We start from the raw sequence: 25,332 nt of genomic DNA, 5'->3' as shown, positions 1-25,332 counted from the left end.
GGGACTATAAGAGAATGGGGGGCTAATTTAGATTGAGAGGTCACTAGCCAGCATTTCCAGGCTTGCTCCCAGATGACCCTCCAAAGTGAAGCCAAATTGGATGTGGTATTTAGGAAAGTCTGAGACTCACTGGTTTAAATACTAAGTTAGCAAAAGGGCCATGGCAGCCAGAACAGATAGGTAGGTGCTTAGAGCAGCCAAGCTAATTCCAGGAAGGCAGTGGGAAAAAGGGTGAAAGGCTTTTCAGGGGAGGTAGCCAGAATGTCTTGTTTTGTCAGTATTGCCCAGTGGGGTAGAAGCTGCCAAATGTCAAAATGGTGGTTTTGCACCCAGTAACCACAACCAGAGCAGTGGTGGATAGAAGAGAGCCAAGAAGACGGAGGCAAGGGTTGTGTTAAACCATGCCAGCTGCTGACAAAACCCTGTGCTCAGAGTGGGTTCAGAACCCCCTGATGGCGCTGTAATTATTTCACCATCCTGTTGTTCTCAGACAGGAAACTGCTGAGAATGAAACACAGGATGGCCCAGAGCTGACAGAAGGAAGAAACCAGGGCCACACTGTAGAATGCAAAGAATGCTATCTCCTTCTTGCCTGTGGGGATCTTCACTTCCCCAGAAGAATTAGAGACCGCAGAATCCTTGGCAAGAAACAACTGTGGGAACATAAGGGCACTATGACCAAGGAGACGCGGAGATACGATGACTGAAGAGAGGCCTCTGGTCTCTGTCCACAGTGCTTTTCCTTTCAGTCGCCTTTTGCTAATGTCCCATTGATCTTAACCGTTCTCCCTGGCAGATAGAGGTTGGAAAGGTTGGGTTGGTGGGTTGAAATGTGGGATTATGAGAGAAAAGAAAAAGTGAAAGGCTGGACAGCACCTGGTGAACGCAGACTCTCAACCCTGCCCCAGATCTGTGGATGGCAGGACAGTGGATGATCTAGTCAGCTTTCCAGGTGACTCTTAGTTACACTGATGCCACCTTCAGTAGAGTAGGTGGTGTGGGACCTAGGGAACAATTCTCAAACCTGCCTGATGACCTTGATGTTCCTGGGCCCAACCGTAGGACAATGGAGTAAAACTTTGGGCATGAAGAGGACAGAGGCCATGCAGTTGGCCTCTTGAAACCCCACCAGGTTTGGGAGCCACTGGGCTAATGTAATATTTAATATTCTTTAAATATGCGTTTATTGGACATTTAAGAGTATCTAATTCTTTTTCTCTTTTCTTTCTTTGCTAGGCACTGGGAAATCATGAATTTGATAATGGTCCAGAAGGTCTGATTGATCCACTTCTCAAAGAGGCCAGATTTCCAATTTTGAGTGCAAACATTAAGGCAAAGGGGCCACTAGCATCTCAAATATCAGGACTTTATTTTTCATATAAAAATCTTTCTGTTGGTGGTGAAGTTGTGGGAATTGTTGGATATACTTCAAAAGAAACCCCTTTTCTCTCAAATCCAGGTATTTTCTACTTTTATAGCACTCGTGGCTTGAAAATAGATGCACCAAATCAGAGCTTGGTGTTATTTTTATGGACTGTAGGTGAAAGTAAGAACCACACATGGTATCGGGCAAATAACGTACTTAGGATAACATGTTAAACCAGGCTGGTGGCTTCCACATTGTCCTAAGTTACCTCTTACAGACATTTGCTCTTCTGCTCAGTGAACTTGTTTGTTGACATAAACAGTATCTTTGTTTAATTCAGTGCATTCAAAGTTGGACAAGAAGTCCATTTATATCCGAAACAGTACAAAGTCATTTACTGGAGAATGAGAGCCACGTAACTCACTGCCCTTTTCCTGTGGGGCCAGAGCACCCAGGGACGGGGTTTTTACCTCAATTTACTTTATCTTTCCTTTTTTAGTATTATTATTCCATGTCTAGTTAACTCTCCTTTCCTCCTTTGTGTTATTTATCTTTAGTTTTAATGACTTTGTCGTATCTGGCTTTCTGAGAAATAGATACATATTCTTGAATGGTCTAATGATATATATTGACTATATCTATATATCTATTTATACACATATATTCATATATAATCCTAAGACCATTCAAGAAACATTTTTGAGCCACTTTTACAGGAACACTTTCACCAAAATACTTGGGCAGTGAGAAGAAAAAAATGACATTTTTTTCTACATTATCCACATTAATTTTCTTTCCGTACTTGAAGAAAAAAGGAAAACTAGGAGCTGGCAGAAACAAGCGTTTTTATTAAGAATTAACTGATAAAAGGGCATCTAATTATTTAACAATTAGAAAAGTAATATATTATTGTTGTTGTTAAAATAGGTCCAGGTCATTGGAAACAAAAAGGCCAGCTGTACTTGACCCTGAGCAGCATGGCTGCTCCTGAGGGGAGAGGGGCCTGCCGCCAGCTTGGGGCAGGACAGGCATCAGACATGGACTTGGGTGCTCTCCACTGAGAGGAGGTGGGGAGTGTCAGGTGCTCCAGGCAGCAGGTAGACAGCTTGCACAGGTGACCAAGCCTTTGCACACTGTCTGACACACAGTAGCTGTTGTTGATATCATCATGGAGCCAGAGGGTGCTTGTGGACATCCAAGTCACTGGCTTTTGAAGTGTTATAGAAGTGCTCTTCTGACTAAGAATGTGGTCTCCCCGGAAGAACGTGACCAACAGTCTCGGGCTGCTCCTCACCCCACCCAGCCTGACTGGTCCTCTCTCCCTCACCCTGTAGACTGGGCTGCCTAACTGATCAGACTCCCCCTGGGGTTAAGGGGCTGAGGCTGCTTTGGGCCTGCTGGTACTTTTCTGCAAAGAGGAGAGGATGGAGATTACAGAGTGAAGCGGGCTTCCCGACTTCTAGCAAACCAGTTGCCAGTGAGGGTAAGGCTGGGCGACATCAGTTACCGCCGAGGTTCATTTGCTGCCGTCCTTGCTGCTAGTCCCCATCAGAACCAGCACTGGGTCCCCAGCACCACTAGAACTGCACTAGCCTGCACTGGTCCCCTTTCAGTGAACATCTGGAACCTAACACAGAGGCCAGCTTGGGATCTTTGGGTAAAGATGTAGATTTGGTGAATAATTGAATAATTATGTGTCTCCATAATTTATATTTCATCCACAGGTTTTTGTAGTTAATTTAAGATAGAATGTAATTAAATGACATAAGAGAGTCATAAGCAGAGACACAGGAAGAAAGGGCAAAAGGAGTGATGGCCAAGTTAGGGGTCGGACAGACTTGGTGAAGAACCCCTTGGCCTCCTTGAGGGCCATGGGAAGCATCCTGAGGCCAAGGGCATTCCAGAGGCGGGGTCAGAGTCACGTGCTACCATACATGCTCTGTGAGGGCAGGGGTCTTATTTGTCTCATTCGCTGCTTTATGTTCTGCATAGTGCCCAGCATATGGGAAGTTCTCAGTAAATGTTCCTGGAATGGATACATAAGAGCAGGGGATGTGGGGACCACAACCACAAAATAGCAGGTAGTTCAGTTTTCTGGAACACGGGTTCTAAGTAGGGAAAGCTAGAAAGTTGGTTGAGGACTGCATTGTAGAGGCTCCTGAATGCTTGGCTGAGTTCAGGCATGATTTGGAAAATACATTATCTTTTCTTTAATAGTCATCAATAAGAAGGTAAAAGGAGCAAGAGTTGTTAGTGGAGAGACATGGGGCCTCCAGAAATCAGACTGCCCTTGCTGGGACTCTGAGAGCATCCCACATTATCCCTTTACCAGGTTATAATGGAAAGGGGAATCTGTAGCAGTGATGCTCTTCGCAGCAGCTCCCAGGAGGGGACAGCTGGATTGTGTAGGGACTCAGGCAGGAGCTGAGGAGGGGTGGAGCAATGTCTTTTCTGAGGACACTTGCCTCTTCCAAGACCGCAGGCCCAGCAGCCCAGCATCGGTTCTTCCTCCAGATCTCTGGCCCCTAATCCAGCCCCATTTCTCCGGGCTTGGTGGCCTGGTGCCCACAGGTGTAATTTGTGTTTCCTGCACATTTACTTCTGCTAGATAAATGAAATTCCTGCAACTCCCCTCATGATATCCTGAAATAGATCTCATGCTTTCTATATATGTGATGACTAATCCTGTGAGATTTCTGATGTCTTAGAAGACATTCCTTTGTCCTCAGAGGCATTTCACTGAATTTTTTCATTCCTTCTTGCCAGAGAAACTAAAGCAGAGGATGGTAGCTTTCTCTGAAGTTCTCAACTTTTCCTTCCTTCTTGCCTGCCTGCCTGCCTGCCTGCCTTCCTATGCCTGTTTACGTCCCAGGCACTGTTCTAGGTACCAGCGATACTGACCAAAATTAAAATTTCTGTCCAGCGGAGCTTACATGTCTAGTGGGAGAATAAATGAATGAATGAAATGTTTGGTGTGTCAGAAGGTGTTAAATGCTGTGAACAATTAGTAAGAGGCGGGAGAGTGAGGAGAGTGGCATGGGGATGGGGGAAGGGCGCACCTTGTCGTCTTACGTGGAGGTTCTGCGACAGGCCTTCAGAGAAGGTGCCATGGTGCTGAGAGATGACTGGGGAGCCCTGCGTTAATTGGGGTGACCAGCAAAAAGATTATTCATTACCTTCTCACGGCAGACAATGGTGGCAAAGCTGTTCATTTAATTCTTGATTTTTAAATGTTGCCTGTGAGTTACTGTCAACACTGCCAGTCCAATCCAACACATCTGTGAGCTACTGATTTTTAGGCTGTCAGCTGGGCCTCCCTGGCTTGGCTGTCAGCTATGCTGTTTATCTAAGGACTCAAGTCAAGAGTTCTCCACTGGATCACGTAGAGACTCAAACATCACAGCATCCCAAGGGGTGTGTTTAACAGTCTTGCCGCTCTTTGGAGAGATGAATACTTTTCAAACTGGAGATGGCAGTCTCCTGGGTTTTGAAAATTCTTTGTGAGATATTTATGTTTTGGAAATTTGATTTTAGCAATAATTTTAGAAATTTCTCATAAAGGAATCTAGATCATCTAGAGGACTCCCTTATCACCGAGTACTGGACATGACTTCAGGGCAATGTGTCTGTCTTTGTTTGCTGTCACCAATAAAAACGTTAAGACCTCAAGCCTTGCTGAGGTTTGGCTACAGAGACAGAGTGAGGGACAGGTGGTCTTACCACACTGGATAGCACATGCTTGTAGCACACAGAGCACCTGGGCTGTGCAGTCACACCCACACTCGCCAGCCAGTATCCATGAGCAACAGTCAGTTACCACCACGTGGGGAGTGAGTAGCCAGTGAAGAATGTGCATGCTCCCAGTGCAGCAATATTCAGACAGAACCCCTGTCTAATGCAGAACTCAACAATGCTCTGATGCTCACTTTGTCAAGTGAACAAGAGAGAGTTGTGAACTAGTGTATTAAGATGGGCATTCAAGGACCAGTTGCTGACAGTTTTAAGTTTGAAGACTGATTATACTAAACTTGCAATGAAGCCTTGGAATTAGTAATCTGTTTTATACTTCATGCTTTGTGCTCAGGCATTTTCTGCATGGGCATAATGGAAATCTAAATATGAAAAATGAAAACAGGCTTTCAGATCGAAAGGCTTCTCATACTGTGAGCTTGAATTTGAGCAACATAATATTCACAACTTTAAACTAATGCAGCATTAAGTGACTGTAAAAGAATCAGTATCTTCGGGGTTTTTTGGCTTGGTAGGGATTTTATATTTAATTATAAATATGTGTTAACCTTAGTAATTCAAGAGCTTTAGTAGATTAAAGTGTTTTTTACTTGGCATGTCAGTGTGTACAATAAGCAGTATAATAAAAATTGTTGTTAATCTTTATTTTATTTGTTTTGTCCCTTTTAGGAACAAATTTAGTATTTGAAGATGAAATCACTGCATTGCAACTTGAAGTGGATAAGCTAAAGACTCTAAATGTGAACAAAATTATTGCACTGGGACACTCTGGTTTTGAAATGGATAAACTCATTGCCCAGAAAGTGAAGGGAGTAGACGTCGTGGTGGGAGGACACTCCAACACGTTTCTCTACACAGGTAATTATTTCAAAAGGATTATACCAGCCGAGATGTCTATATAACTTACTTTGTCTCTTTTGCCTTTGCAACTATCATTGTTAATTTTTCTACTATTTAACATATAATGTATATTACACATATTATACAATATGTGATGTATATTACACATATTATACAATATGTGTAATACTGTATAATATGTGTGATATACGTTATATGTATGTAATATACATTGATTGGTAACGTGTAAATCTTACTCAAAGAAACATTACTAAGAATAATTTATAAGTAATATACAACATATGAATAAAAAATATGTATAAAACAAAAAGATTGCTGAGCCCCAACCACAAGTCCGTTAACATCAAAAAGCAACTTGTCATAGTAAAATTTTTCAGCATAAACAAAATGCTATAAATAAGGCCTTCACAGGATTTGATTTGGAGGTTCATAGGTAGCAGGAGCTGGGACCGTGGGCTCAAGTCCTGACTCTATTGCATACCAGGACAGTGAGTGTCCTGGAGTCACACCACGCCTGGCACTCTGGAGCACGTACATTCTCCCCTCCCTCCCTCCCTCCCGTTCTCCCCTTCTCTCTCTTCTTCTCGCCTGTCCTTCCTCACCCCTCTCCCTCCCTCCTTTTGTCCACATAAGAAACGTCCAAACCTACAGAGAATTTTTATGAGTTTATTCAAGCCAAACTGACGACATGTGCCAGGGAAAAGATCTCAGGTACTCCAGAAAATAAAAGTTTTGCAGTTTCTCTCATGCATTGCATGGAAAGAGCAAGGCAGGGGTTGAATGACACAGAGTTAACAGGATTATGTGCTCTCCTGTGGGTTAATACTCCCTTGGAGGGGTATTGCTTCTGGTATTTTAAAGGTGTGTTAACCTGGATGCACAAAAACAGCAAACAGGACTGGCTTAAAACCTTTCCTTAAAGAGTTATAGGCCTGGGGCGTGACTACCCACCATGGCCTGCCTGGTAGAGAATTTATGATCAGATCAGCCTGTGAGGTTGCTTTCCGTAGAGTCCCCTTTTTAATCCATACCTTCCTCCCTTTTCCCTATCTTTCCTTTTCCCTCCCCTCAAAAGAGATTATCACTGATAATCTCTTACTATGAAGGCTCCATCTCCTCTCCTTTCTCCATCACTCTCCTTGCCTTCTCCCCTTCCCCTTCCCTGCTTTTTTCCTCCATCCCCCTCTCTCCTTGGTGTTAGGTAGTTTTAGTTAGAAAAATCCTTTTTTAAAAAAAATTTTTAACTCATAATGTCCCAAAACTTTTGAGTTTGGCTCAGTGAATCTTTTTCACTATGTCCCCCTCCCCCATTACATGGAGCTTTGAAGTATTTTCAAGAAAAGAGCCTGGCTGGTAACTGATTTTATCAGCAGTGGGAAGGAAGGCTTTGTGGGGGAACAACCCTCCCCTTGAATAGGTGGCCCCTTCGTACATCTCTCTATATGGGCTATCTAAGGCAATCCTACTTTTACAAAAGCAAAAATAGAAAATACCCCAAATAGTAGAAAATACCCAAAAATGTTTAAAAAAAAAGGGGTTATTGCTAAGAAAAATATAGGGTAAGAACAAACCTCTCTACCCTCAAGATTCCTTTGGCTCATCTAATAATCAAATAGACATGAAACAAATTAGCAAGTGAGAATGACCAAATTTAATACATACGTACGTATGGGAACTCTGCATACTTGAGAGAGTCAGAGACTTTACATGCAGGGGAGGTTTAGAGATAGAAAGGGAACGTGGGTATGTGAGACATCCTGAGCTAGGGATGAGGTAAGGTGCCTTGGGGGCTTCAAAGGGTCCTTGCAGAGAGATAAGAGGAGATGTTTAGCAAATAGAAGTTTGCCCTGCCATGTAGGTGTGTCAAAAGAGGTTATCGCTGATAATCTCACTATGGGCAAGGTCCCCAATTCAAGTTCTCCTAGATAGTTAAGGGACTGGAAGAAGTTTCTCTTGAGCCTAAAGCTAATATTGCTTGCAGCTCAAAATAACCCACTTACCACTGAGGCACATCTTGGGATGGCTCGTTCTGAACCCCACAAAAGCATACGAGTAATTTTTATTTTCCTAGCACCTTTCAGCATTTTAATACAATGAGTGCATGTTGCTTCTGTAATCAGAAAAATAGATACATGATAAAAATAAAAGAAATACAAGAGTGGGTCAGGAGTTCTTATTTCTGGTTCACTTGAAAGACCTTGAGCTGGTCACTCACCCTCTGAATGTACTAGCTTTGCTTCAAAATAAGGATGATAATGCTCAAAGTGCCACATTGTTGTAAAAATTATGTAAGATGGCGTATGGGTGTCAGAGAGGAAGAAACTTTCCTCTACCCTCAAGGTTCTTTTGGCCGGTCTAATAATTAAATCTATCTGAGAGATTAACGAGAAAATAGAGATTTGCATGTGTACATATGGTAACCCTACATACATGAGAGAGTCAGAGATAGAATGGTAAAGTGAGGTGTCTATGACATTTTGAGCTAAGAATGAGCTAAGGTGCCCAAGCCTTCAGAGGTGAAGAATTTTATTGAATAGCAGGTGTTCAATAATTAGAAGTTTGTCCTGCCCTATACATAGGTGATAAAAAAGTTATTTCTACTGATAATTCTTACTATGGTCAAGGCCCCCAGTTTAAATTATTTAAGGGAGAGGTAAAAGTTTCTCCTGGGCCCTCAGAGTCTCGGTTACCTTCAGTTCAAAATGATCCACAAGCCAGAGTGGTACATCTAGGGGAGGCCTGTTCTGAACCCCTTTAGTGGAAATATTTTATAAATAACTATATCCTGGCCTATAGTGGTATGGAGACTGTTCATCAGTAAAAACATGCCAATCAGAACTGTCTCGCATGCTGGGGCTGGTTTTCACGTAAGAAAATAATAACAGAATTTACATGGCTAATTCAAACCCTTCACAAGTATTTTGCCCGTGGGGAGACATAGGCTAAAGAATAATTTCAAACTGTATTATACCCATTAGTGGTTGTGAAATCAATGTAGTGGTTTAAAAAAAAGTAGTTTTTTTTTTTTTTAACAGACTAGATTAAAATAGATTAGGCACTTAAACATTACTCATACGAAGGATATATTGTTTCATGGAAAAAGACTTATATAAAATGAGGAGAACAGCTCCAGGCACATAGCAGGCAATACATAAGTGTGGTGAGGATGATGATGGACACTGACAGTGATGTGAACCTTTTTTTTTTTTTTTTATGTGAACTTCCTTAGTGTGGGCGATGTTGCAGGCAAACATCAGAGAGCCACTTAAGTCACTTCAGAGAGTCAGATAGACTGATTGTGCCAAGAGCAGGAAGCATCCGAGCAGCACTGGGTAGTGTGCTTCGGTGTCCAAGTCTGGCTGTGCCACCAGCTAGGGGTTCGATCCTGCCTCTGTCTGATTTCCCTCACTTGTAGAACGAGGGTGGTGACAACAGTACCTATTATAAATGCTCATTGTGATTTCATGTGTGTAATGAATGGGTGTAGGTGAAGAGCCTCAGAATGGGGGCTAGTATTTTAGCCATTCCTATTTCAGTTATGCCCCAGTTCTGTGGATAAGACCCACAAAAAAACTCTCTCTGGAGCCTTTTCTTAGCTTTTCTTTGGGGCAGTGAGTGTCAGAACCCTAGGACACAGGGCAGAAGCTAGATATCTGCTTCCCACCCCCTCATCCTTTGGAGTAGTGATTTCAAAGGTTTTTGACTATGATCCACAGCAAGAAGGGCATGGCGTGTGTGTGTGTGTGTGTGTGTGCGCGTGTGTGTGTGCATTCTCACATAAGCTTGTGCGCGCACACACACACTGGAAAAAAAACTTTCACAAAGCATCTGGAATGTATCCTGATGTTTTCTGTTCTACTGTTTTTTTTTTTTTTGAAGTGCCAGTTACCACCCATTAAATTAATTTCTCCATATTGTAACTTGCCTATATTTTTAAAAACTCAGCCTTAAGTGAGGTATGACTAAAACAGCACATGAGCAATCACAGGACTCTAACCTTTCCATTCAGATGCTAAAGTCATTCCCACTCCCTAGGGACTTATCTTAACACCATCTTCATGGATGTCCTCTTACAGCACCAGCTAGTCACCCACAGCCTTGGTGTGTGGCCATCAATTAGTGTGCCCTGGTGGGTCTGAAAAGGGCCCGTGACTGTGCCTAGCTTCTCATTAATTCTGCAGCCTGTCTTTTTGTTCCTGCACTTGGTTCCAGCCAATGAAATCCTGCAAAATAATATGTACCTTTTGCTAAGTACATGAATTTATGGTTAATGATGAATGACTAGATGAAAGAAAGATGCATGCATAAAAATTATAATTTGCTTATCCATAAATCTGGAAGCAGATAATTATAGTCTCTAAAAAAACTGCCTCTATACAAGCTTAGTCATTTATTTCACATTTTTCGATTACTTACCAAAATTAAACTTGTTCTCATGAATTATTCAATTTTGATACTCATCATTTTGAGGAATGAGTTTAAGAAAAGTAATAAGGTAATTCCAGAACACAATAGGAGATGAGGCATATTTACTTACTTAAGTAAATTTTCCTAGCCTTAAAAACAAAACAAAACAAAAAAACCCACCTCCACTGAATTGTTTGAATTGAATTAGCATAAAGTTAAATGTTATTAGTTAATAAAAAAAAATAAGTTAAAAATAATACGTCTCTTGGAATTTTAAGTCTTACTGAGAATCATTTCAGCACACACATAGGGCCTGCCACACATACACACACACATACACCTGAAAGAAAACGTCACAGAGCATCTGGATGGCACCCGCTATTTTTTTTTGTTTTATTATTTATTTGTTTAATGCTGGTTACCACCTATTAAATGCATTTCATTCTAGGACAGCTAGCTAGCCCATATTTTTAAAAACTCAGCTTTGGTGGTGTGGGGGGGAGATTGAAGAGGGTTAAGGGGGTCAAATACATGGTGACAGAAGGAGACTAGACCTTGAGTGGTGAACACACAATGTAAGATGCAGATAATGTATTATAGAATTGTACACTTGAAATTTATATGATGTTATTAACCAGTGTCACCCCGATAAATTTAATTTTAAAAAATAAATTTAAAAATATTTTTAAAAATTTTAAGCTCAGCTGTAAATGAGACGTGACCAAAACAGGACAGAATGGCTGTCCTCCAGGTGTTGAATACCATCCTAGGTTTTTTTGATCACAACCACTGTGCAAATGCAAGATCACCCATCATATCCAGATGAAGGGAGAGGGCTTCCCCCTGCCAGGCCTACAAAATGTTAAAGCTGCAAGGACAAGGATGAGGGCTAGTGTGCACATATCAGCTCTAAAAGAACTAAATCCATGTCTGTTGTCTTGGGAGAAAAAAAGTGGTAAAGTGAGTGCAGGTCAAAAGCTGCTGCAGGTGCTCTAGGGGACTCTGTTCTGGGCGCAGCCCGTGAGGGTACACAGACTCCTCGGAAGCTGCCCCTCTGTTTGCCCTCCCACTGTTTTAACTGATCTTTGGATTAGGCAGGCCAGTGTGACTAGCTGCGGCCTGGCTGAGTCCAGACATCAGTTTCTATATCTGCAGAATGACGGGGTTAGAAGTAGTAAGTCGATGATCCCTTCCGTTCTAACATCCTATTCCCTAGAAAGTCATCCATGCAAAGAGCGAGATTACTTACGTTACAAAATTTGGGAAAATAAAATATTTTGTGTGTTTCTTTGTTTGATTTTTGGCTGAACACCTGATAACTTCCTGAGGTTTACTGCAGTGAATTTACTTTTACCTCTCATTTCTTTGAGGCTCACACCTCCTGGGTGTACCACCCTCTGTCCCTCTTTATCTCTGTCATCTAATGGTCTCCAGGCCACTCCCCAACATCACTGAGAATTTAGCACTGAACTCCCCATCCTCTCCACCCCAGCTCCTGCCTTCATCCGGGCTGTGTCCGTACAGATGGCTGAACCAATACCCAGGGTTCAGAGCCCCTTGATCCTCGCAACTCTCACCCTCTCTCCTTTCCGGCACCTTTGCTTCCGGGGCCACAGGCTGACACTCGGTCGTGTTGTCCAGAACGCCTCCATCTCCAGACACCCACGATCCACCTCCCTAGTCCCAGCCTCCGAGCCGTAAAGCTTTCTCACCACTTGTTTCTTTGAGAGTTGGCCTCTTTCAGCCTTACTGAAACCTCAGTCTCACGAACTCCTCTTTTCCTCCCAGTCCAGCAGGCTTCACTTTCCTCTACTCGTTAGCCTGGAAGTGTCCATTACAGACTCTTGACCATGTCTGTGGCTGACGTGTAGAAGGCAGTTACCCAAGATTGTTGAATGACTTACAGATGCAGCTCCTTTGAAAATAAGATTTCTTTATTTGGTCAGTCTTTTTATTAAGTACTAATCTTCTTTGCTTCTGGAGGTAGGCACACATTTGTTGATGATGGAATTCATACCTTTCATTTACATATAGAACATAAATAATTTTAATGAGCACCAAATTTTGTTCTCAAAACAAATGTGGCTCATAATGTAAATATAAATAAGACAGACGAAAAACCTAAAGCTTGTTCTTCATGCTGCAGCCAGTGGCTAGGTGTGCGGTGCAAAGGGCTGCACCCTCTCCCTGCCTCAGTAGAATAAGCGAGGGAGGGCAAAGGACTGTTCATCTCTTCATTAATTTTCACTCTTGCAGTTGAGATGATCTGGCCTTTTAGAACAAGAAGACGGTCTTATTATTCACCACATCCACAGGACAAGGAAACACTCTCCAGAAAGAACCATTCCTGTAAGTCAGTAAGGACTGCTGACACCTGTGGTTTGTAAAGTGAACTGGGAGGATCCGCCAGAAGCCAGAGGTGTGGTCTGTTAGCTCCAAAGATGATGTCCTTGGTGGCCCAGGGACTTACTTGTTCCAGTGGTGGGTCACTCATTCAGGACCTTTCAGTCAACTTCTAGCCACACCCCAGCCTCAGTACCAGCTTCCTTCATTGAGCAAAGTCCAGGGCCTTCTGGTTAGTGAGTTTTGCAACCACATAACAGCAATCTGTTTTAACTACGCCTAAGGAAACTGCTTTCCAAGGTAAAGTGGGACTGGCCAAACCCAAAATCTAATAAGAACAACTATAAATCACGGTCAAGGTCATTTGACAGGGTGGAGTTATAAGGAAAGCTGACGGCCAGCTATTGTAAAATCGTAAGGTCATTCTTACCTCAAGGTACAAGTCTCCTCCCAGGACTGCTGTTCGTTTTGCCTTAATTTTGCTGCCTGATGGTCTTCTGAGGAGAACCTCATTTCTCCTACCTTCCCACCGAGCATGGGTTGTGGAAAGGCTTTGGACTCTGACTGACCCCGTTTCCTCCTGGGGTTGGTCACTGCTGTCTGGGCTTCAGCTTTTGAATTTTAAAAATGGTTACGGTGACACAACAGAGAGTGTTGTAGGTATTAAATGAGGTAATATATGAACAAAACTAGGCCCTAGAGCCTAGTATGTCCGAGGTAAATACGTCAGTTCTGTGATATTCTGCAACATGGGAAAACATAACATTAAATGAAAAAGAAGACAATACAAAAAATTTTTACAACTATATAAAAGGTTATTATCCAGAGTGTACCCACCTGAGAGTCACAAACCCTCAAGATAACTTATGGGATCACTCCTCCCTTTAATAAATAAAAAGGCTCTTTATTATACAAAACTTGAAGCACTGGGGGCTCGTGTCACTCCCTCTCTTCAAAATCTGATCATTCCTTGAGGACCCTACATTTGTCCTGGTCCCCTTGATTCTAACGTTGACTTCCGTTAAATTCTCAGTTGCCTCTGAGAATTTAAGTTGCCTCTTGCTTCTCTCAAACCATTCTTTTCTGTCCATGCAGCACAGACTCAAATATGGAAAACCGACCTTTCTTTTTGAACTTTCCAAACTCCATCTACACAAGTCAGTTTCTCTCCAAGTTTGCCAGTTACCACGGGGGAGTTGGCCACCGTACAGCACAGCCTGTAACCTGGCATGAGCTCCTATCTTCAAAGCCTCTGCTGGCTCCACCACAGGGCAGGTGGCACTGGTTTGCTGTTCTTCCTCGGCCCATTCCTCCCAGTCCCGCCTGTCTCCCCTCGTCCTGTTCTTTTCTTTACTCCGAAGCTACACAAAACTAAAACGTTCTCCCGCTACTTTTATGCAAATGATTAAGCACCCTCTGCCAGCACCACCACCCCCACCACCCAGCCTGGGCCTTGTCTGGGAGCCTGTGTGCCCAGACAGGCCTGCCTCCCCTCACTTTGGGGAAACGCAAAGGAACGGAGACACCAGGACCCTTGTCCTCCCCCAGGTGTTTTACTAAACAAAGTGGTTTCTCCCTAAAATGGATTCTGCCACCCATTTCTCTCCAGCCCCATTGCTATCCATACATATATATACACATTTTTTTAATTCACTGAAATTATTTTGGTCATTGACATAGCGTAGTGAGACAAATAACTTTTTCCTCTCCATTTGCCAAATCTTCTATTATGCTTGCTTTACTTTAAAAAAAAATTTTAACCTCTCTAAACCTTACAAATTTAACTCTTAATCCTAAACTTTATTAAAAGAAAAGTTTTCCACAGACAATTTACTGCTCTAGTAGGCTTTTTTTTTATTCAGCGATTCCTGAATTGAGCGGCATCCTATCTAGCAGATAGAAAGGGCCTCCCTCCGAAGAACTGTGTAAGAACAGCGTTTTGTGAACCAAAGTGAGGATGGGGACGAGGAAGTCACATCGGGCGTTTGCTCATTGGTTAAAGCACAGCCACTTTCCTTCAGTGGAGCGACAGGAAGTCTCGAGTCAGGTCAGGTAGCTCGAGCTGGGCATAGAAACGTGGTCACATTTTGGTCTGCCGACGCAGGACTAATCTGGTTAACAACTCGAACTATTTTAAATATTTTTATTAAATTTGCAAAAAGATACACACTCACTTTGAGAATCTGGCCTAAATACAGAAATGATCAGATGTATCTCGTTATATTGCAAAGATAAGAATCCAGGCATGCAATGCTTCCTCTCAAGCAGCCCGGATAGTCTCCCACAGTGCTCTAGTTCTCAGTGTATAAATTTTCCCCAGACCAGGAAACACATAAGACTGTGAATCCGTGCTCCTCCGTAAGGGAATTCCTAAATACTGCCAGGATTTGGAAGCAGGGCTTTGGCCTTCCACAACAGACGATCTCCAGGTTCTCTTCGATAAGCTTATTTGAATTGTGTCCTGCATGCTCCATTGCTCACCAGCGTGATGAAAAGGAGTGATTTGTGGGAATCAGCTGAATACAAACACACAGCATTTCCCACTGGACCGCTGGATGAGACCACCCTGGGAATGCCTTCTCCAGCTGCATGCTGGTTTCTCCTAAAAAATACGTTAGGTTTACATGACTCTATGGTCACGTGTACATCCTTTTTAATCTCAAGAAATTAGGTATTCCTTCTGAAAAGAACACTTAGCGAATGGAACTACATGTTAAGATGAAAATCAGTCTCTCTCCATCCCATTTCTTTGGACTCTGCAATTTAACAGGCCATAGTGATGGAACCAGAGGATGGTTGTGTTATGATTTTTGTTTTCATTTTTTTCGTTTGTTAGATAAAACTCCATTCTGTAATGTAAAAAGTGAATGGGAAGTCTGGTATCCAGAGGGATTACTAAACCATGGGGACGGCTACATCCTACGGGAGAGAAGAGGGTGACGCGCAGCTGGGTGTGTCACTCCTTCCCTGCTCTGTTGTCATTGAGCAGCCTCTCCCAGCCCCATAAAGATGAAGCAAAGACCTTAGGCCTGGCTCCTCAGAGCAGCGAGATCCAAAACACAGGGCACTTGTTGGAGCTCTGTAAATATCTGCTAAGTGAGTGAGTGATGCATGACTGCCCATTGGCACCCTGCTTTCTCCCCTGACTTGCCCCAGCCAGTCAGTACTGTGTACAGCAGATAGCCTGAATTGGATTTCAGGCCAGCTTCACCTAGACCATCCGCCCTGGGTACTACTCGAAGATGCATAATCTCCTTTAGACCTCCCAGTCATCACTGAATGTCCAAGAGCAAGAATTTGATCAGTAACTCGAAGCATGTGTAAAACGGAGGGACACAGTCCCAATATGGAGAGTATTACATGGCCTCTTGAGTTCCCTGAAGGGGACATAACGGAAGGTGCATCATAGTTGGGTACAGAGATGGCCAGGGAGACCATGACTAACCCCTCTGGTTGCCAACCACCTCTTGTCTATGCCGGGAAGATGGGAGAGAGCCTGGACACCTGGAGCTGCTCCTGTACGAGAGGCAAGGGACATGGCAGCTGGCCTGACTGGCTGGGCGCAGAAGGCATCTCCGTCAGCAGTCTTCATGCTGTGTCCTGAAGAGCACCCGTGGCCAGGAGCCTAAAGCTGGACTCTGGCCCCAGCACCACCGCCCCCTCCACAACCTGTTGTATGTCTGGCATTGCCACACAATTTCCTGTATGCAAAACAAGTTCATAGCTTACAAAAAAAATGTTTAACCACTTTTGGTCTAAACCACTAATTAAATCTCTTATTTTACAAATTTAGGAAATAAATTTAGGCACCAGGAGCTCCATGTCTCTCCCAAGATCGTGAAAGCAGATTGAAACTGAGCTAGCACCAAAACCCATTTTCTTGACTCCCAGCTCTGGTTCCAATTTAGGATCCCCACAGAGCTCATTAGTTGAGGAAATTGAATTGAGGGGAGCAATGCTCCCTTCTGAAAATAGATTCCACTACAGGGAAAGCATACAAATCTTGTCTGATCTGTGGAAAAGTATTGGTGAAACTACTTAAGCTTAAGTCATCCAATCAACATTTATTGAGCACCTACTACGTGCTAGGCAAACTCCAGAGACACAGCAGTCCTTGCACTCATTGAACTTATTGTCTTGAAAGGGATATTGACTGTTATGTAAAATTCCCTGGGGCTGAGAGACCAAGAAAGAGGTCAACAACTCTATCATTTATCAAGAGTTTATTAAGAGAACTTAATATGACGCTTGTCTTGGGCAGTGGCAAAATGATGGTGGATATCATCATTGTGCAGTGTGGCAGGTGCTAAAGGATTATATAGGACAAGACAGGATGGATAAGGGTCCTGGGGCATGACTGCCCCAGCTAAGGGGAAGGTGCCCTGCATAATTGCCTGAGGCAGGGTGACAGCTTGTGCCAGGAACCTGCAAGCCTGGGGCGTGGTGGAGGGGTGAATCAGACAGTCTTTGAGGGGATTTTGGGGAAGTAATCTCTGTTCTGGCCTGATCTAGCCGGTTGGTTTGGCAGAGGTCTCGACATGGAATAGTCTCTCCTCCACATTGACCCTGATCAGATTCTTCTTAAAGCATGCAAATAAATCAATTATATTATATTGTGGGGAAGAAGAAACTTTCCTCTCCCCTTCAAAGTTCTTTCAGCTGGTCTAATTGTTAAATCTACATGAGGCAGATTAACAAGAGAAAATAACCAAATTTAATTAACATCTTGACCTACATAAACGAGAGATTCAGAGACAGAATGAGGAAACGAGGCATTATGACATTCTGAGCTGAAGACGAGGTAAGGCACCTTCTGGAGGAGGTCATTCTCAGGATAGTAAGATGAGCAGATGTTGAGTAATTAGAAGTTTGCTCTGCCCTGTAGATGGGTTAATAAAAGGGTATCTCTGATAATCTCTTATTATAGGCAAGTCCCTAATTCAAACTCCCCTAGGTAGTGGGGTCTGGGGGGCAGAAGTTTCTCTTGAGCCCAGAGTGTCTCAGTTGCCTTTAGCTCAATAAGCCACATACCACAGAGGCCCATCTTTGGGTGACTCCTTTTGAAGCCAAGCTATATATAATTACAAAGCATGCTATGATGTTGTAAGAACATGTATAGGAGGACTCGACCAAGTCTGGGGGCTCCCTAGAGAGTGTTCTCCTGAGGAACTGACATTTAGGCTAAGATCAGAAAGATGTCCCGGAGTTAACATGGTATATGATTATTTCTAATCTTTTGAGCATCTATCTGAGTCAGGCTTCACTTTATTGCGTTAACTTCTTTAATCTTCCCAACAACCCTGTAAGGCAGGTATTATTTTCATGATGAATAAACTGAAGCGAAATGATGTAATTCACATGTAGACCTCGGGCTCCAGGTCTTACTCCCTATTCCAAAGCTATGGAGGTGGGTGTGGCCTAGGAATGGGCAGAGCTAAGATTGTTGAAGTGCTGGTCGGATGGTCTAGAGGAAGCTGGCAAGGTAAGAAAGGGCCACATCGTGTAGGTGTGGTAGTTTATGATATTCATGTCAAAAATTGTGTTTTACCTAAGGCCAGTAAGAAATATTTTAAACTGGGAAGCACATGATCATATTTATTTATTTGTTTGTTTGTTTGTTTTATTTTATTATTGTTTTTTTTAGGCAAGGCAACCCTTGATTGACCTCACAGGTTGCAAGGAGCTTGTCAGCTTACAATCCCTTATTTTTTATTTTTTACGCCTACAGCACCTGGTCTTCCTAGATGGTCTCCCATCCAAGTACTAACCAGGCCCGACCCTGCTTAGCTTCCGAGACATGATCATATTTATGTTTTAGAAAGATCACTCAGACTGTTGCGTGAAGACTGGATTAGAAAGAGGGGAAGAAGAGATGTACAGAGACCAGTTAGGAGGCTGTCACAGTAGCCCAGGCACAAGATAACGGTGACCAAAACTGTGGCTTGCCTGAAGAGATATAGAGAAGTAGACAGTTTAAAACAGTCTGGTGGAAGCAAGCACTTCCAAGTAATTTAAAAGAGAGCCTCAAGTCCTTTTGAAGTAATGATGTGAAATATGCCAATCAATTACCAATGATTTGTATCTAGTCCCATATAGGGAGTTTGGAAGTTAGTAAACTGGTTCCCATAGACATTAAAATCATAGCATGGACTGTCTTACAACACAGTACAACTCATTCAGTCCATTGAAAACCATGTCAAAGGCCTGCCCCCTGTCACCACATGCTCCACCCTCTCAGCCCCTTCCGGCCACGAGGAAGGCATTTGCCCAGGCTGCTCTGGCCAGGATTCCCAGGGTAGGGCCCCTCAAGGTTCCCCTTGGCACCCACACTGTGCTAGGAAATGCCCCATTTACCAACTCCTCGGCCTCCCCAGATATGCTTCCCAGACTATTTTCTAGATGGCTGGAAGAGAGGGAATAATTTCTCTCCTGCCAAGATGACAAGTCAGGTTTCTAGAGACAGATGTTTGGCTCTGTGTAGAGAGAATATTTTGGGTGTGAGCATCTTTGGCAGAATAGAATGGTGTGGAAAATGTGAAGCCTTAGATTGTTTCCTCTGCTAGTCGTTTTCTGGGGCTGCCAAGTTGAGGGAGAGCAGAGAGGGCTTAGCTGTGGAGGAGGCAGGGATTAGCCAAACTAGCTATTGCCTCATCCACATGAGACGTGTCCTCCTGGTTCTTGATTAAGTCCTCTTAAAATGCAGATGACAAGTCTTGTATTCTCACACAGGAACATAAAGGCCTTTCAGAACTGGAGAATGTTCTTTGTCAGACGGGCACTGGGATTTGTAGCTCCTATTTGTAAGTACGTGCTGATCTGATGAGGCATTCAGCCGATCGTCAGATTCCTAACTTTTACATTCTGTTTAAGTTCAGCTATGTCTAGGGAAGACAGAAGAATGCTGGCTGAAAAAAAAGTCAGCCTTGTGCTTCTCGTGGATCTCCAGGAAACTGCCAGGCTTCCTTTCTGAAATCGATTTAGCGTTATTTCTTCCTGGGTGTGCGTTTTGCGCCACCTTGTGGGTATATTGGGAACTGCATCTCCTCAGCTTCTCAGGGCTCAGAGAACCACCTTCTGTAAGAACCCCAGCTGAGAACGTTGGAAGGGGCTGCCACAGCCCCTGGTTCCCTGAAGTAAAGACCACGCTCGGGCTTGCCCAGAGGAAGACCAGCTAAAAATGGAATGATGATGAGAATGTTAAACTTTCCCTGATCCTCTGCAGTGCATCAGATAGATGATCTACGACCGCCCTAGCCAACTCTGCTTGTTGCCTATGAGGCTGTACACTGCAAACAGAGATGGGACAAGGCCTGCACTGCATCTCAAATCAGGTGCTTTTGAAAAAATTTACAAGACTTTTTCTTTTTTTCTAGAGGGAGCAAGAAAATAAGGAAATTAAGGTTGGCAACAGCTACTTCCTGTTTGTGAAATTCTGGTATTGCAACACTTCTGCTCTGTGGTTATTGAGCTGGAAGGGGGCTGCTCTTGGCACAGAAGCAGAGCAGGGTGAATTTTTCATAACATTCACTGCAGCTTATCTTAGTTGTAAAGAGAAGCCCAGAAACAGTGTGGGGCGCAAAGGTGCTGCCCTGGGCTTGCATCTGACTTGGTAAAGGGCCTTTGGCAACCAGCCCTTGCAGGCTCTGTGAGAATAGCACTTTGTAGGCTGTGTTAGGTAGTGGAGAGGACATAAGCTCCAGTGCCTCACAGCCCTGCTTTTTAATCCACTCTCCTTCACATACCAGCTGTGTGTCCTAGGGCACGTTGCCTGTGACAATCAATCTTCTAGTCTATAAAGTGAGGATGGTAACAAGACCTGCCTCGTGGGATGCTTGGAGAATTAAATGAGATATAGCCCAAGGCCTGGCTCTTGTCCGGCTCTCCTAACTAACTGGTCCACGTGAGGAACCAACATGTGCTCTCTGTAAACATCTGATTGGAACAACTGCTCATGACCGTGGTGAGGGAGGTGATAGGAACAGTAGCATAGGTCAAGGATATCTGCCCACGGTCTCTGATTCGTAACAGCCCAAAATAGGTCTCTGTGGAGATAAGATACGAACTACGGCATGCCTGAAGGACGGGTGCAGTTACAGAACTGAAACATGCCAGGCGACTAGAGGCCAGAGCCCATGTGGCTTCTCCCGTGTGGCGGAACTCACCACCCTCATGCAGGCCCATGTCCAGGAGGCAGCGGTGGGGTGGGCCTCCCAGCCTCTTGGTCACGAGTGGCTCCCACACTTTTCCCCAGGAGTTCCCTTTGAGACGGAAGTCAGCAGACGGGGCCGGTGTGAGATCTGGCCGGAGTGGGTAGTGTGCATGCCAGTCGGCCACCAGGGTGAATGTGGCTCTTCCAAAAGGCACCTGAGGGGACACAGTATTTAGCAGCAAAACCTGAAGACAGCCTTTTGTCGTGTCCATTCATCTTCCATTAAAGATTCTAAGTGCTGGAATGTGTGCCCAGGGTTTCCAGAGGTTGTCATCACCTTTGCAGAGAAAGAAACATTCATTTACTGAGTATCTGCCACGGGCCAGGCACTATGTTAGGGAGTTTAGACATGTAATCCTCAGCTGCCCTGTGAAGTAGGAATTGTTATTTCACCCACTTTACAGGTGAGGAAACTGAAGTACAGTGAAGTGAAATGGCTATCCATCTGGCTAGTGAGAACGGAGCCAGGGGCAGGATGGGGGTAGGGTCATCTTAGCAGCATTGTACCTTCGTGTCCCCCACAGCACCAGGCACAGTGCCCTGGATTCAGAACGAGCTTAACAAATGCCTGCTGAGTTGAGAATGGAAGGATTCAAGTGCCAAAAAGGCAGATGCCCAAGCTGGGCCCTGAAAGACTAGCTGTATAGAGCTGCAGCTGGCAAGTCATCAATTCAGAATTCACTGTCATCTGGCCAGTGGCCTGCTGGCCTGCGGCCAGCCTTACAAGTGCTGACTTGGTCCACTTTGGCTCTTTCATTTTAGGCAATCCACCTTCCAAAGAGGTGCCAGTTGGGAAGTACCCATTCATAGTCACCTCCGATGATGGACGGAAGGTTCCTGTGGTCCAGGCCTATGCTTTCGGCAAATACCTAGGCTATCTGAAGGTTGAGTTTGATGAAAAAGGAAACGTTATCACTTCACATGGAAATCCCATTCTTCTCAACAGCAGCATTCCTGAAGGTACCTGAAATTCATGGCAATGTTCCACTAATTCAAAAATTAGATGGTTGGATTTCTCTTTCTCTTTTTCTCTTTTCTTTCTTTCTTTGTTTTTTGTTTGTTTGTTTGTTTGTTTTGTTAGTTTTGGGACAAGACTATAATACTTTTGAAGAATTGAGCTTCTCCCTTTATCCTTTCGTGTATAAGACTTAAAATACACCCAAATGCCAAAAAATCTCCATTTGCTTCTTCAGGTCCTCTCAGCATCAGACACTGTGTCACTGCTTCTTGTACCTTTTCAAGCTTTACCCTGGCATGAGAAAGCCATTCTCAGCTCATGTCCAGAGGAGAGCTGATTATGGAAGCAAAAGGATTCAAATTATAAATACACTTCTATGCTGCTTTCTCCCCTGCCATTTACTGCTTTGCCACAATCAAATCAGGGATGGACGAGCAGTGAGGGGCCGGGACCACATGGACAGGAGAACCTCAATAGGTCCTTTGTACTTGACCTTGGGCCTTTCATCGCCCACCACCACCACTAATGCTATCCCAGGCGGGCCAACAGGTACTCAGACAGATGTGATGAGTTGATGTTCGAATACTCAGCATGACTTTAAGGTCTATTCCAAGTCTTATTACCAGAAAACAGAATGGCGGTTCCTAAGGAAATTTCACAGTCAAAACCAAAATGTACATAAATATGGTAAAGAAATGTATACTCACAACAGGTAGACGAAATGGCGTGTGATTCCTTCTCTAACATTTAGGCCAATGTGCAATGTGCTTTAACTGCAGGCTGATTTTTTTTTTTTTTTTTTTGCTTCCAGATCCAAATATAAAAGCAGACATTAACAAATGGCGGGTAAAATTAGATAATTATTCTTCCCAGGAATTAGGGAAGACGATTGTCTATCTGGATGGCTCCACTCAAACATGCCGCTTTAAAGAATGCAACATGGGCAACCTGATTTGTGATGCTATGGTGAGTGGTCCCCAGGAATGCAGGGCCTAGTCCTAGGGAGGGAGGAGAGGGAGAAGAGAGGAAAGATGCAAGGAGGGACAACCTGATAGTTACAGCATTGAACATTTTTTAAAAACTGAGTGCCTAGACTAAAGCTCTTCCCACTGAGCACCTTTGGAAGGAACGTGAACTAGACCGGCGCTGACCATTGCTTTAATGATTTGCAAGAACTGAAGCATTTATTTTAAGGTGTTCATTTCTGGATGTCTGAAATTTGGATGTTGCTTTCCTTTTGCAAGATGGTCAGAATACATGAACTGTACTACGCTAAAGATGCAGACATAGTAGATAAAACACATCTGCTTGGGACTAACTTGGCCAGATCGTGTTTCACTGGTCTGTCTTATTGGCTCCAGAGAACCAGGCCTAGTGTGACTGAAACCTCCTTCACAAGTAGAGAATGGCAACACATATTTATAATAAGTCACCCATGAAAAGCAGCCTTCTGTTCACCTGTCTGCAGACAGATTGGCATGGCAGCCCCCTGGGGGATGCTAAGCCAAGATCTCCTAGGTCAGCTCAAAGCCCACACCCAGGGGGCCGTTTCTTTGTGCTCTGCACAGTGCCTGGGACACAGCCACACTCAGCAAGTGTCTGCCAAGTAAAATGACAACATTTACGCTTTCCAAGGTAAGACCAATGCTGCAAGAGAAGTAGTTAAAGAGAAGCCAGTACGTGGATGTTTAGCAAAGAGTCTCGAAGGGAACACCCCAGGCTAAAAGCAGCGTTTACCTGTTAAGAGACTGGGGCAGGTGTAAGAAAACTTGTTTTTGCACAATTTTTTTTCACTAAGGCCCACTGGCCTGGGAGTACGGGAGTCTTAAGAGAGGGGGCTCAAAGCTACTTGCTTTTCAGAGTCTGACACAGGACTGGTCATAATATCTTATTTTTCTTCTCGGAGCATAAAACTAGTTCTAACTGTACTTGAGAAATCTCTGGAAACACAGGAGCAGTGAAGAAGCGGCTTTATTTCCTCAGTAGCACTAACCAGATTTCTGGAACTGACTCTAAGGAAGAAGACCCAGAATGACTAATGTAAATTCCTGCTACTGTTGCAGATTAACAACAACCTTAGACACTTGGATGAAACGTCCTGGAACCACGTGTCCATGTGCATTTTAAATGGAGGTGGCATTCGGTCACCCATTGACGAGCGGAACAATGGTATGCTCCCCAGGCTCAGCATGTTCTCTCTGACCACGCCCATGGACAGCTCAGCTGATCTCGGCCACCAGCCATGTACCACAGTTTGGGTTAACTGCCACTCAAGTCAGTGCCTAGCCCAAAGGGCACACACACACTTGTGTGTTCTTAGTACGCATACACACATGGAGGCAGCAGGCTAGGGTTAGTGGAACCCAAGCTTGAGCTAAACTTCTGACTCACAAAGCTAAATAGGAATTGCTGCTGACATATGCAAAATATTCACAGCCTTCACCTGGATATTTGGAAAAAGAAAGGCAAACTTGTCTTCTGTGCTGGATAATGTACCACTGGATTAAATTTTTCGTGCATTTACAGATAATCCAGGATTATATCATATGGTGAAATAAACCAAGTAGACAGATACTCCAGATGCTCTTGCAGTCTTCACTGAAATATTGTCAAGACCAGTCAGTCTCCGTGTAAGCCCCAAGCTCGTCTCAGGGACAGGCAGCAGGGACAAACTGACTGTCTGGAGGAACTAGGCAATCCTTAACACCACTGAACATCCAGCCTCAAACCAGGAGATCCAGGGCAGGCCACAGGTGACTTTGGAGCCACAGCCATTTATAAGCTCTCACCATCTTGTTCAGTGGTGGAGGACATAGCCAGAGACATATTGAATCTGTTTCCTCCCTACATGTCAGGAACCACTTAGACATGGCTGATTCTGTCCTAATAGCCCTCCACGGCCCCATGTCTCCTTCAGCTCCTCCGTCAATTCTAAAGGAAACTGGTCTTGGGGTAAGCTTGTCATCATGCTGTTTTCCTTCTTGCCTCTTCGGTGACTACACTCAGGCACTATCACCTGGGAGAACCTAGCTGCTGTGTTACCTTTTGGAGGTACCTTTGACCTGGTCCAATTAAAAGGTTCCACCCTGAAGAAGGCCTTTGAGCACAGTGTGCACCGCCACGGCCAGTCCACCGGAGAGTTCCTGCAGGTGGGCGGTAAGTAACTCTCCCAGGGGAGGTGGACTTTCCTGCTGGTTGGCTTAGCTCCCCCTTCCCCAGAACCTGTGGCCAGATTTGTTTGGGTTTTTCACGATCCAACACCAGTGCATAGTCTTTTAATGCAGGGGTCCCCAAATCCGGGCCGTGGACTGGTACCGGTCTGTGGCTTGTTAGGAACCAGGCTGCACAGCAGGAGGTGAGCAGTGAGCAAGCAAGGTAAGCTTCACCTGTATTTGCAGCCGCTCCCCGGCACCAGCATCACCGTCTCAGCTCCACCTC

The 25,332-nt window shown here is 44.1% G+C and overlaps 1 protein-coding gene across 2 annotated transcripts in view; it reads left to right on the top strand.

Moving 5' to 3' along the window:
• The first annotated feature begins 1,209 nt into the window (after positions 1-1,209).
• Positions 1,210-25,332, top strand: part of NT5E (5'-nucleotidase ecto) — a 30,083-nt gene continuing 5,960 nt past the window's right edge. Inside the window, exons 1-6 of one of the 2 annotated variants that reach the window (XM_023533412.1) lie at positions 1,210-1,459; positions 5,786-5,974; positions 21,699-21,896; positions 22,706-22,860; positions 23,958-24,063; positions 24,901-25,050. In XM_023533412.1, the coding sequence (XP_023389180.1) occupies positions 5,896-5,974; positions 21,699-21,896; positions 22,706-22,860; positions 23,958-24,063; positions 24,901-25,050 (688 nt within the window). In that variant the 5' untranslated portion in view covers positions 1,210-1,459; positions 5,786-5,895. Of the gene's footprint in view, positions 1,460-5,785; positions 5,975-19,946; positions 20,059-21,698; positions 21,897-22,705; positions 22,861-23,957; positions 24,064-24,900; positions 25,051-25,332 lie in introns of those variants that run through there. The other variant, XM_023533411.1, reaches the window with a different exon arrangement.

Source organism: Pteropus vampyrus, unplaced genomic scaffold (assembly GCF_000151845.1).
Source record: "Pteropus vampyrus isolate Shadow unplaced genomic scaffold, Pvam_2.0 Scaffold102, whole genome shotgun sequence".
Classification (NCBI taxonomy): Eukaryota; Metazoa; Chordata; class Mammalia; order Chiroptera; family Pteropodidae; genus Pteropus; species Pteropus vampyrus.
This window is presented reverse-complemented; position numbering and strand designations above follow the sequence as displayed.